Source organism: Anomaloglossus baeobatrachus, chromosome 2 (genome assembly GCF_048569485.1).
Source record: "Anomaloglossus baeobatrachus isolate aAnoBae1 chromosome 2, aAnoBae1.hap1, whole genome shotgun sequence".
Taxonomy (NCBI): Eukaryota; Metazoa; Chordata; class Amphibia; order Anura; family Aromobatidae; genus Anomaloglossus; species Anomaloglossus baeobatrachus.
The window spans coordinates 370,376,283-370,390,193 of NC_134354.1; the positions used below are offsets into that span (position 1 = coordinate 370,376,283).

Consider the following 13,911-nt stretch of genomic DNA (forward strand, 5'->3'; position numbering starts at 1 on the left):
CATAACTTCTAATTCCAAATCCATAGAGCTGTTAAAGCTGCAATAGGAGGAGTAAAGGGTACTTTACACACTGCGATATCGGTACCGATATCACTAGCGAGCGTACCCGCCCCCGTCTGTTGTGCGACACGGGCAATTCGCTGCCCGTGGCTCACAACATCGCTAACACCCGTCACACTACTTACCTGTCTAGTGACGTCGCTGTGACCGGCGAACCGCCTCCTTTCAATAGCAGAGGAGGAGCGGAGATGAGCGGGCCAAACATCCTGCCCACCTCCTTCCTTCCTCATTGCCAGCGGGACGCAGGTGCAGTGAGTTTCCTCGTTCCTGTGTTGTCACTTGTTGTCATTGCTATGTGCTGCCGCAGGAACGACAAACAACCTCGCTACTCACCTGTCAACGATTTTTGGTATTGGAGCGACCTCTCCAATACCAACGATTTTTACCTCTTTTGCGATCATTTTAGGTCGCTCAGAGGTGTTACACGTTGCGATGCCGCTAACGACGCCGGATGTGCGTCACGAATACCGTGACCCCGACGATATATCGTTAGCGATGTTGCAGCATTTAAAGCACCCTTTAGTCCTCCTATTGCAGCTTTAACATCTTCAACTCTTCTGCTTCTTACAAAACTTTGGAGAGGCGGTGGGAATTTTTGCCTATTTTTCCAAAAAAATACATTTGTAAGGGCAGTCACTGATGTTGGATGAGACTTCCTGGCTCACAATCTCCATTCTAGTTATTCCAAACGTATTTGAGGTTGATTCAATAGTGTTGATATCAGAGCTCTGTGTGGGCAAGGCAAGCTCTAGAATGGGGAAAATAAGTATTTGATACACTGCCGATTTTGCAAGTTTTCCCACCTACAAAGAATGGTCTAGAATTTAATTTTTATTGTGGGTACTCTTCAACTCTGACAGACAGAAACAAATCCACAAAATCAGATTGTATGATTTTTGATTAATTAATTTACATTTTACTGCATGAAATAAGTATTTGATCACCTACCAACCAGCAAGAATTCTGGCTCTCACGGACCTGTTATTGTTTTCTTTAAGAAGCCCTCCTATTCTGCACTCATTACCTCATAGAATCATAGAATGGTAGAGGGGCCATCAGGTCCAACCCCCTGCAAGTGCAGGTTTTCCTAAATCATCCCAGCTATATGTTTATCCAGTTTCATCTTGAAGATTTCCATTGATGGAGAGCTCACTACCTCCCACGGTAGCCTGTTCAACTTTCTGACTGCCCTCACTGTTAAAGTTTTTCCTAATGTCTAATCTGAATCTTTCCTTTTAGTTTTATCCTGTTGCTTGTTGTAATTCCTTGTGCTAATGAGAATAGGGTGGTTCCCTCTGCACTGTGACTACCTTTCAGATATTTGTAGACCGCTATTATCTGAATGGTAGTATTACCTGTATTAATTGCACCTGTTTGATCTCGTTACCTGTATAAAAGACACCTGTCCACACACTCACTCACATGCCAACCTTTCCACCACGGCCAAGACCAAACAGCTGTTTAAGAACACCAGGGACAAAATTGTAGACCTGCACAAGGCTGGAATGGGCTACAATACAGTAGGCAAGCAGCTTGGGTGAAGGCAACAACTGTTGGTGGAATTATTAGAAAATGGACGAAACACAAGATGACTGTCAATCCTACTTGGTCTGGGGCTCCATGCAAGATCTCGCCTTGTGGAGTAAGAATGAATCTGAGAAACATCAGTAATCAGTCCAGAACTACAGGTCAATGACCTAAAGAGAGCTGAGACCAGAGCCTCAATGATTACAGTTAGTAACAAACTACGCCGTCATGGATTAAGATCCTGCAGGGCACATAAGGTCCCCATGCTCGCGTCAGTACATGTCCAGACCCGTTTGAAGTTTGCAATGACCATTTGGATGATCCAGAACAGGCATGTGGTCAGATGAGACCAAAATAAAATTTCTTGGTATCAACTCCACACTCCGCTGTTGGAGTAAGTAGAAGGATTAGTACAACCCCAAGAACACAGTCCCAATTGTGAAGCATGGGGATGGAAACATACTTTTGGGGGTGCTTTTCTGCAAAGGTGACAAGACAACTGCACTGTATTGAAGGGAGTATGGATGGGGTCATGTATCACGAGATTTTGGCCAACGACCTCCTTCCCTCAGTAAGACCATTGAAGATGGGTTGTGACTGGATCATCCAGTATGAAAATGACTCAAAACACACAACCAGGGAAACTAAGAAGTCACTCCATAAGAAGCATTTCAGGGACCTGGAGTAGCCTAACCAGTCTCCAGTCCTGCAACCAATAGAAAATCTTTGGAGGAAGCTGAAACTTAATGTTGTCCAGCAACAACCCCAAAGCCTGAAAGATCTGGAGAAGATCTGTATGTAGGAGTGGGCCAAAATCCCTGCTCCACTGTGTGCAAACTTGGTCAAGAACTACAGGAAATGTCTGACCTTCGTAATTGTAACCAAAGGTACCAAACATTAGCTCTGTTTTTCTATTGTATCAAATACTTATTTTATGTGATAAAATGCAAATTAATTATTTAAAAATCATACAATGTGATTTTCTGTCATCACAAAGTTGGAAGCTTTTAACTGTCCATGCTGAAACACAATCCCATAGCATTATCTGTCTTCCATGAATTGAAGTTAGGCATGTATTCGTAGCCTTCACCAAATTCATTCTCGTCTATCATACTGCCAGATAGAGAAAGGTGATTCATCACGTTTTCACTGCACCAAAGTCCAGTACTGGCAGCATAACAACACTCCATCCGAGGCTCGGCATTGTGCTTGGTGATGTAAGGCTTGCATATAGCTGCTCTGCCATGGAAATCCTTGACATGAATTTAACCACAGCACAATTATTGTGATGTTGGTAAATTGAACCTGTCAGGTCCCCAGTGCACCCAGAACCACGAGCAGTTCTGGGTGCATATTGCTAATCCTTGCCTATTTGTCCCAGCATATAATAGCATATGTGGAGCCCCGCATTACCTTCAGGTCGCTTCAGGGTCTTCAGGGACTCCACGTGTTGGGGATCTTCTGGCCACAGGTTAGTCAGGTTAACTTCAATGGGAATCATGACGCCACTCTCTGTAATTGCGGTCAGGGGGTAACCGCCACTGCAGTTTAGGGAGCGCCTGGGGCTGATGGTAAATGCAGTCAGATGTTGTAGCCTCCCGAGAGTGAGGCTGGCCCCAGGGCCCAGTGTAAGTGTGTAGCTGGCTCGTTTGCGGGCAGCGTGGACCAAGGATAGATGGCTCCAGGCTCGATCCTCCTTATGGGCCCCCTCGCTGCTGCTGTAGCTGCGGACTCTGTGTGGTTGGTGAGGCACATAAAGTGCCCTCACCGTCGGTTTGGCAGGCCAATTGAATGGGCCCCTGCTCTGGGGACCTGTTTTCCCGTGCGGGCTTGGACTACCGGCAGTCCCCTTACTCAGTCACCTCTTGCTACTGCCCTAGGTGGTTTTCAGGTGGCACCACTGGGTAGCCTTTCTCCCCCGCCAGCAGCCACTGACTGGCGCAGTGTCTGGCAAGGCCCTGCTCCTCTGCTCTGCCCTCCAGACGCAGCGCCTCCACTCCTTCTCCTTTGGCTGCCTCTGCACAACTCCCTGTCTCCAGTCCCACACCCACCACTAGCTGGGTTGCGAGGGCCACGCCCCCTCCCTGGGAACTGCCCAGGGGTCCCCTCTAAGCTGTGTGTGTTCCTAGTTACTTCATGTCTGTGTGTCCACACCCTAATCAGCCTCTGGGATTACCTGTTTTGTACTGACCCAGCATGGGTGCAGTACTCGGTGGCGCCTGACCAGGTCAGGGGCGCCACACATAAAGAGATCTTTAAAAAAGTATTTCTAAAGATGGTTTATGAAATGCTAATAAGGCCAGGGACTAACGCAAGGGCCCATAGATACCACGGGCCAGCGTCTGCGGGCATGGCTCCTTAGGCCACATCCAGCTGGGAGTGGACTCCTGAGTTCCAGACCAAGCAGTCCATCATTGACAAAACTAGTGCAGAGGAAAAAGACAGTGACCACCAGCCTGGGTGGGGGACCTGAATGCAACCGGCCTCTGCAGCTGGCCACCAGCACCTTGGTTTACCTAAAGACTCATGTGATTCATTTACTGTGAGTAACCAAACATCCCCCTGCTTGCTCAGGCGCGCCGGCCCTTGCCATCGCCATACCCTGCACAAAGACACTGGGTCCCGGGGCAACCATCCCTACCCACGGAGGGGTTAACATACAGCTGCCACTACATCTCCCCCGGGTGCCCCTTAAGAAAAGCGGTGGTGTTCCACCTCACCACACACTGTGGGTGGCATCACGAACTTAATACGGCCTAGTCCGTACATCTATGTCCCCCTTTTTATTCGGCGTGTCCGCGAGACCCCCGGGTCCGGAGACCCTCGAGCCACCCCCCTTAGGAGATCCGGATCCGAGCAGCGGCGGCCGCTGGCACGGGGGCGGCACATATACTTCTCGGCTTCAAAGATGCTCACTGTCCATGATCTGAAGTCGCCTGCATTTCCGGCCATGTGCACTACTCAGAAGCCTGGTGTATGTGTCCCGTCTTCAGAGAGGAGTAGTATGCATGACTGTAAGTGAGGATGCCCCTTCTGGCAGCACTGTATAAGCAATGTGTTTTCAAGTATTACATCTTGTAAGGTTTCATCTGCAGGAAACTTATGGTGAAGATCCTTACCTTAGCGGACTTCTAGCCACATCTTTTGTGAAAGGACTACAAGGCGACCATCCTCGTTATATCAAAGCCAATGCTGGCTGCAAACACTTTGATGTTCACGGTGGACCAGAAAATATCCCGGTTTCCAGATTTAGCTTTGATGCCAAGGTAATGCAGTCTCTAACTGGGCTTATGGATTTTGTTTTATGTCTCACTGATTGGTGCTAATATATTAAGTACAATAGTAATTTGTTGATAGTTTCCAGTTATCATAACACCTTAGCTCCAGATACCTCATGCATGTAGACTATGGGTGCACAACCTGCGACCCCGGGACCACATATGGCCCTCAAGTACCTCAACTAAACTACGTCTTGCTGCCCGCCTCAACTAGGTGTATATAGCCAAAACAAAAATCATGTGCAACAGAGAACACTGCCTGCATTATTATAGTCAAAGACCCTCTCAGCGTATACACCCGAATCCCAATTTGCAGAAATTAGGATGTAAACCTGATGGCAACACAGAACGTAGGGGCAATCGTCATATGACTCTTGTCTAAATCACTGGTCAGAGTGGTTTATTAGTGCAATCTGCATACAGATGGCTTTTATAAAATATATTTTATCCAAGAGAAAGCCTATAAATAGCCAAACTGATAGGGCAAACTCATGAACACCTGTAAAAAGGTCAAGTATTCAGCCAAAGTGAGATAATATATTAATCTTTATTGAAACAAAAAGTAATAAAAACACAAATAAGTTAAAAAATGGGAATATACACTAAGAAATTACAGCTCAATCAAAAAGTTAGTGAACAAAGGATACCCTTTAATTACACTGTATTGGGCCACAAATTAAACATAACAAACAACAACACGAATCAAAAGTATACTGCCTAAAATATAAATTTTTGCTAATACAATTTAAAACTGTACATAATAAAGGTTGTGGTAGTATAGGTATGAGGACCGGACTGAACAATAGAAAATGACAAAAATTTACAATGTACCAAAATAATTATTCAAAAAGATAAATTACCGTCTAATAAAAGTGCCAAGTGCATCTGGTACATATCAAAAAAATAAATAAATTGGAAATATTGGCTCCCTGAAGAAGTAGGACATGAAATGTACGTTGGGGTGGTAGGGCTAGACAGATCTACTTTTTTCAGTCATTCAATCAATCATTTAACAAACCTTCATATACTTACATATTTATATCCTTCTTTTCTCCTAAATGTGCAGCATCCGAAATAAATCCTCCCATGCACTTTGTGTATTAGATTAATGAGCCCATTGTGCCTGTATGCTCTGGATAGTTAGGCCTGATACTGATTGCTGAGTTGCTATTACCTGTTTGCCTATACACTTTTTTGCTGGGCTGGTGCAATAATTACATTTAGTAATTTAATTACATATTGAATAGGGACATTTTCTGACTAATTATAAAATAAAAAAGGGGTTTATTGTTTACTAGTCCCATCTACTTATATCTAACTATGCACTTTAATGCTGGGCTGGTGCAATAATTACAATTACCACTTTAAATATAGTCTAAAATAAGGATGATTTTGTATACTGGGGTATATTCATATAACCCTTTATTTAATTCATATTATTTTTTTTTTGCACACAGATACCTTTGTTTTTGTATATGACTATTATATACTGGTATATACTTGGTATTTATACATCCAATTTATTTATTTTTTTATATACCTATATATACAGTGCCTACAAGTAGTATTCAACCCCCTGCAGATTTAGCAGGTTTACACATTCGGAATTAACTTGGCATTGTGACATTTGGAGTGTAGATCAGCCTGGAAGTGTGAAATGCACTGCAGCAAAAAAGAATGTTATTTCTTGTTTTATTTATTTATTTTTTTTAAATTGTGAAAAGTTTATTCAGAGGGTCATTTATTATTCAACCCCTCAATCCACCAGAATTCTGTTTGGTTCCCCTAAAGTATTAAGAAGTATTTCAGGCACAAAGAACAATGAGCTTCACATGTTTGGATTAATTATCTCTTTTTCCAGCCTTTTCTGACTAATTAAGACCCTCCCCCAACTCATACTTGGTCAACATGGGAAAGACAAAGGAGCATTCCAAGGCCATCAGAGACAAGATCGTGGAGGGTCACAAGGCTGGCAAAGGGTGCAAAACCCTTTCCAAGGAGTTGGGCCTACCTGTCTCCACTATTGGGAGCATCATCCGGAAGTGGAAGGCTTATGGAACTACTGTTAGCCTTCCACGGCCTGGACAGCCTTTGAAAGTTTCCACCCGTGCCGAGGCCAGGCTTGTCCGAAGAGTCAAGGCTAACCCAAGGACAACAAGGAAGGAGCTTCGGGAAAATCTCATGGCAGTGGGGACATTGGTTTCAGTCAATACCATAAGTAACGTACTCCACCGCAATGGTCTCCGTTCCAGACGAGCCCGTAAGGTACCTTTTACTTTCAAAGCGTCATGTCAAGGCTCGTCTACAGTTTGCTCATGATCACTTGGAGGACTCTGAGACAGACTGGTTCAAGGTTCTCTGGTCTGATGAGACCAAGATCGAGATCTTTGGTGCCAACCACACACGTGACGTTTGGAGACTGGATGGCACTGCATACGACCCCAAGAATACCATCACTACAGTCAAGCATGGTGGTGGCAGCATCATGCTGTGGGGCTGTTTCTCAGCCAAGGGGCCTGGCCATCTGGTCCGCATCCATGGGAAGATGGATAGCACGGCCTACCTGGAGATTTTGGCCAAGAACCTGCGCTGCTCCATCAAGGATCTTAAGATGGGTCGTCATTTCATCTTCCAACAAGACAACGACACAAAGCACACAGCCAAGAAAACCAAGGCCTGGTTCAAGAGGGAAAAAATCAAGGTGTTGCAGTGGCCTAGTCAGTCTCCTGACCTTAACCCAATTGAAAACTTGTGGAAGGAGCTCAAGATTAAAGTCCACATGAGACACCCAAAGAACCTAGATAACTTGGAGAAGATCTGCATGGAGGAGTGGGCCAAGATAACTCCAGAGACCTGTGCCGGCCTGATCAGGTCTTATAAAAGAGGATTATTAGCTGTAATTGCAAACAAGGGTTATTCCACAAAATATTAAACCTAGGGGTTGAATAATAATTGACCCACACTTTTATGTTGAAAATTTATTAAAATTTAACTGAGCAACATAACTTGTTGGTTTTTAAGATTTATGCATCTGTTAATAAATCCTGCTCTTGTTTGAAGTTTGCAGGCTCTAACTTATTTGCATCTTATCAAACCTGCTAAATCTGCAGGGGGTTGAAGACTACCTGTAGGCACTGTATGTACCAGATGCACTTGGCACTTTTGTAAAACGATACTTTATCTTTTTGAATAATTATTTTGGTACACTGTAAATTTTTGTCATTGTCTATTTTTCTGTCCGGTCCTCATACCTGTACTACCACAACCTTTATTGTTTACTGTTTTAAATATTAATAATAAAAATTGATATTTTAGATTGTATACTTTTGTTTCGTGGTGGTTTTTTTGTTGTTTGTTTGTTTTTTTTTGTTTTTTTTTCAATCAAAAAGTTGCCCACATATAAATAAGCACTAGAACACCAATGTAATGAAATTATAACAAATAAAGAGCAAAAAAAAATATACATGTGAAAGAAGGATTCTCTGCTAGGGCAGTCAAAGGAATAGAAGTATTTGATGAAATAATATAATGAAATCGGTATCTAAAATGACCACTAGAGGTCCTCAGAGGAAAAGGAAATCAAAGCACAACAGGCTTTAACAATTGGTATTTAATAAAGGAAAATGATTGCACGCGGCCCATAAATACATAAAATCTCATAAATACATATATTGAAAGAAGGGGACAATATGAAGAATGAAATAAGGGGCAATGTCGGAAGCAGTGTCCTAAAGGAAAGACCAAAAAAAAATATTTTTCATAGGGAACGATATTCACATTGCCCATAAGAATGTCTCAAAACTAAATAAGTGAGTGAAAAAATATCTAAGAGTAAAGCGGGCTTTACACGAGACGACTGATCATGCGATGCATCGTCGGGGTCACGGTTTTCGTGATGCACATCCGGCATTGTACACGACGTCGTCTCGTGTAACACCTCCTAGCGACGCAGTATCGCTCACAAATCGTGAGTCGTGTACTCGTCGCTAGGTTTCATAAAATTGTTAAATTAAAATGGCGGCGGTTCATCGTTTCCGTGGCATCACACGTTACTCCGTGTGACACCACGGGAACGATGAATAGCAGCTTTACCTGCCTCCCGCGGCACCCGACGGCTTAATGGAAGGAAGGAGGTGGGCGGGATGTTTACATCCCGCTCATCTCCGCCCCTCCGCTTCTATTGGCCGGCTGCCGTGTGACGTCGCTGTGACGCTGAACGTCCCTCCGACTCCAGGAAGTGGACGTTTGTCACCCACAGCAAGGTCGTCCGGAAGGTAAGTATGTGTGACGGGGGTTAAACGAGTTTGTGCGCCACGGGCAGCGATTTGCCTGTGACGCAAAAATGACGGGGGCGGGTAAGATCGCTCGTGCTATCGCACAATCGGTCGTCTCGTGTAAAGCAGGCTTAAGGGAAGAAGCATTGAATAGACAATCAATTCATAATGAAATTGTTTTTAGTCCAAAGAGTACAATATATATCCTTTCTCAAGAAGAAAAAACAAAGGAGAAGAAATGTAAGAAAGTGACCAAAGTTATAAGTCCTATAAAAAGTAGATATTACCTAAGGACCAAAATATATACTTCAGTACCAGGGTAAAGCAACCAAGAAGAATAAGGGGGACCAATTGTCAGGCTGCTAATAAAGTACCAAGGGCAACATGTCACGAGGAGTAAGGAATCACCCTTGATGCGCATTTTGCATGTGCTTTCTCAAAAGGTATCTTTTGGTGTGGGAAAAAAAATCATATGCCATCCTGAGCCACAGTATACCATTGGATTTTTATGGATACATTGCAATTCTGTAACATTGGAAACTGTATATGCCTGTGTAAATTATTAAAGGGGTTGTCCACTACTTTTACATTGATGGCTTCTCCTTAGGATATGTCATCAATGTCTGATCGGTCAAGGTCCAACGCCTCGCACCACCACCAATCAGCTGTTCTCGGTCCCAGCGGGAGCAGCAGGCAGCCGGAAATGCTCAGTTTCGGCGCTGCTCCATCTTCTGATAGTGGCCGGGTACTGCACATCTACCTCCTATTGATTAGCCAGGACCTAGAACAGCTGATTGGTGAGGTGTCGTGCCCCGGCTGATCAGACATTGATGACCTATCTTAAGGATAGGCCATCAATGTAAAAGTGGAGGACAACCCCTTTAATAGCTGCTGAGTTAAAAAACAGATTGCACATGGATGTCACGTGAGAAAAAAATGGTACCACTTTTCTGGAAACTTGGTTGTTCATCCTTTGTTGTCCCCACAGGTGGAGGAGAGAGACTGGCGAATGACATTTCTACCACAATTTCAGGCTTGTGTTGAAGCTGGGACCTACAGCATTATGTGCAGTTATAACAGGCAGGTATCAGACACACACCATTATCAGCCATTACTGGCTTTCTTCTAGATCACAGAATTTTTAGGCCACGTTCCTGCCTACAGAAACACTGCATTTTTTTCAGTGCTCTTCTTCCTCCGGTATCCACACTAAAGTTTCCAGTAGCAATCTACTCTGTTTATTGCACTTGTGTTGCTTTTTTATGCATTTTCTCTTTATCCATTTTTGTGCTAATTTTTACTGTGTTTTTGTTTGTTTGTCTTTGAGTGCAAAGACAATTCAGTGCTGCCCTTTATAACCTCTTCCTGAACAAGTAATTTCTCCTTTTTTGCACATTTGTTTTTCTTTCCACTCTTCCAAAGAGTTATAATTTTTTTAGCTTCCCTACGATATACCGTAGCTTCATGAGGGCTTTTGTTTCGCAGAACGAGATGTAGTTTTCAATGGCCCCATTCATGTGACTAAGCATCACCACTCCTCTTTTCAGACCAGTGTTTCCCTAATTACTCCAACACTATCCAAACAGACTGGTCAGGATAGCCGATAGGTTGGCTATTAGCATAATAATAATGTGATGGTATAAATTGTAACTCACAATGGATCCATAAAATATTTTTATTATTATTATTACTATTACTATTAGTTGTTACTTTAGATGGCATACAACAATAGCTGTTGACTTCTGTCCTACTGATTGTATTATGGTAAATTCTATTTCAAAATTTGCCAATTAGATCAAATTATTCCTTAAAAAATTGTGTTATTTACACAAAACTGATCCGTATATAGGGTTCTTTTGCCAAATATAAAAGCTCAGTAGGGAATCCAGTCTCGAGAAGTGCCTGGTTTTCCATTGCAGATGTAGACATATTTGGAAATAGGCATTCACTCTTTAGTGATGTGTGTGGAAGAGACATGACCAGCTGAGGGAGTATTCTCCGGTCGTGATGTCTGTGTTACCAAAACCCTTATCCTAAAAATAAACACACGGACTGCATGCGACTTGGTTCAAAATGGCCACAGCAGCCTTTTATTACCTATTGTTCACAAACTAAGCACCTTAGGGACGCCGTCCAACGGGCGACCCAGAACAACACACAGATAACAATAGACAATGCCAATTACATGACCCTCCCGGGGGCAGGCCCAGTCCATAACTACTACTCCCCTTGCCCCTGGCCGCAACACATCGACCCAGAGACGAGGTGCCAATCACCCACGGATTGACACCCCCACACTTTGGCAGAACCCCGTGCCTGCCACATCCCGGAACCGAGAGCCACCATACCGAGACAATGACTCCCGGTCCAGTTACCAGTCACTTCCAACCTCTGGACCAGACCTACCCCCCCGCCACAGGACAGACCACGTGACACCTTACGTGGCCTGGACCCGCCACACACCAAAAGCTCGCTCAACACCATCCTGCAGGCCCAATGCCCATAAATCCACTCCAATGTCGTTGAGGTGCACTCCGTCACCCCTCCGAAACCGCCAATCTGCCGGCTCCAACTCCCTGTGCCTCACCACAATTCCACCGTTCCTGATCACAAACCTGGCAACCACCCGATTCACCTGGGCCCTGGCCTTATTGACCTTTTCCACAGACCGAGCCCCCCTCCACGACAACCTGGTCACTATGTCTGACCACACGACAATCAAACCCGGGTACTGCTTCCACAACCGCAGTAAGTCGATCTTTATATCCCGGATCAGATCCCGTGACGCCCGGACTCCCAGATCATTACCTCCCACGTGTAATACCAGCACATCCGGAGGCCGGTCAAGCTTACAATAACGACCAAATTCTGGGACCACCCTGCCCCACTCCATGCCCCGAACACCGATCCACCGAACAGTCGCCTGCCCACGATCCAGCCCTAGCTGCCGACCATTCGGGCGAACCACCGCCCGCCGAGCACCCCAGAACACGAAGGAATGCCCCAGAATCCAGATTAGGCACATCCCTACAACAAAGAAAGACAACGAAAACAGAAATTAAAACCAATAACATCACCACCATCAACGCCTCTCAGAAAACCCATTCTACCTCCGTCCTCTAACACTTGTACATTACCCCCTCTTTTTTTTTTTTTTTACATATATAAACCACTTCCAAACCGCCAGACCACCTGTACCTAGACCAAAGTTACCATAATGCTACAACAGCTGCGGCCTCACGTACCGCCGAAAACAAGAAGATTCCCATCTACCAATACGCTTTACCACCTCATCTCCAAGCCCCCAACGAGCGGCCTCCGTAGCTGCCCCTATCCGAAAGGAATGCGACCCGAAATCATCCGGGCGCTCCCCCACGTTCCGCAAACTTCGCCGCAGAACCGCTACAAACTGGAACCTTGATTAAAAGGACCCATCCACGTGCCGCAAAAATGGGCCCGGTAAACCCCCCCTCACGGCCATGAATTGCTCCACCAAACGTACTGGGCACAACTCCTCCCCCGGGACCGCGTATAACACCACCAACCTACCACGGCCCAGCTGATCCGTTTTCGACCGACTAATCCGGCACTCCACCTGATCACCGCCCACTCGCACATCCTCAAGCAACAACCCGCCGCCTGTCACCCTGGACGGGCTTACCAACTCACCGATCCGGAAAGCCCCATAAAAAGCAAGACCGAAAGCCGTTGTAAACAAAACAGTCTCGTAAACCGACTCACAAATGCCGCTCAGGCCCCCCCACCAACCGCCTCAACAAACCAAACGATACGGGACGCCTCTTGTCCCTCTCCCGCACACCGCGGCGGAACCCCCGCAAGGCCCGTCGAACCCGAAAATCCTGCGAAACATCTTGTTCCCCTCTCATTTTTAACCAAAACGCCACCGCCGCCGCCCGATGCGCCACAGCCGACGCCGATCGCCCGGCCGAGAAATCCACACTCACCAACGCCAGTAATGCCACCAAGTAATCCACGCTTACCCCATCAAACATCCGACCCAGCAACTCCTCCCATTCAGCCCACACCTTAGCATATCGGCACCAAGTCACCTCAGTCACCGAATTCCGAATCAATTCTGAGATCACCGCCTCACCAGATTCCATAAATCCACGGGACACTCCACTCCGACTTCGTCCGCCCAAGGCAGTAGCGCCCGAAACCTGCTGAACTGAAAAAGAGACAAAGCGTCAGCCACCCCATTGTCAACTCCCGGAACGTGCTTTGCCACCACCTGTACATTCAGCTGCAGACATCTCAACACTAAATGCCGCAAAAACACCACCACTGGCTCCGACTTAGCAGACAAGTTGTTAATAGCAAACACCATCGCCTGGTTATCACAATGGAAGCAAACCTTCCTCCCGGCAAAACGCGACCCCCACAGCTCCACTGCAACCACGATAGGAAATAGCTCCAACAGAGCCAAATTCCTGACCAAACCGCTCTCCCGCCACGCCTGTGGCCACCGACCCACACACCAGTGACCTTGAAACACGGCCCCAAACCCTGCCGACCCAGCCGCATCGGTGAACAGCTGTAACGCCCCCACCTTCTCCATCACCAGGGCCCGGCCATTGAAACACTGCAAAAATTGATCCCATACCAAAAGATCGTCCTTGATCGCCTTCGTGATTCGCACGAAATGTGTCAGCGACCGCACACCTGCCGTCGCCGTTGCCAAACGTCTCGCAAGAACTCTCCCCATCGGCATAATCCTGCAAGCGAAATTCAATTTCCCAAGCAAGGACTGC

General features: G+C 45.7%; 1 protein-coding gene across 1 annotated transcript in view; it reads left to right on the forward strand.

The window, feature by feature from the left end:
* The window catches only part of LOC142289775 (uncharacterized), a 50,491-nt gene that overhangs the window by 17,799 nt on the left and 18,781 nt on the right, over nucleotides 1–13,911 (forward strand). Inside the window, exons 5-6 of the mRNA XM_075333705.1 lie at nucleotides 4,683–4,853; nucleotides 10,128–10,223. Coding sequence (XP_075189820.1) covers nucleotides 4,683–4,853; nucleotides 10,128–10,223 — 267 coding nt within the window. The remainder of the gene's footprint in view (nucleotides 1–4,682; nucleotides 4,854–10,127; nucleotides 10,224–13,911) is intronic.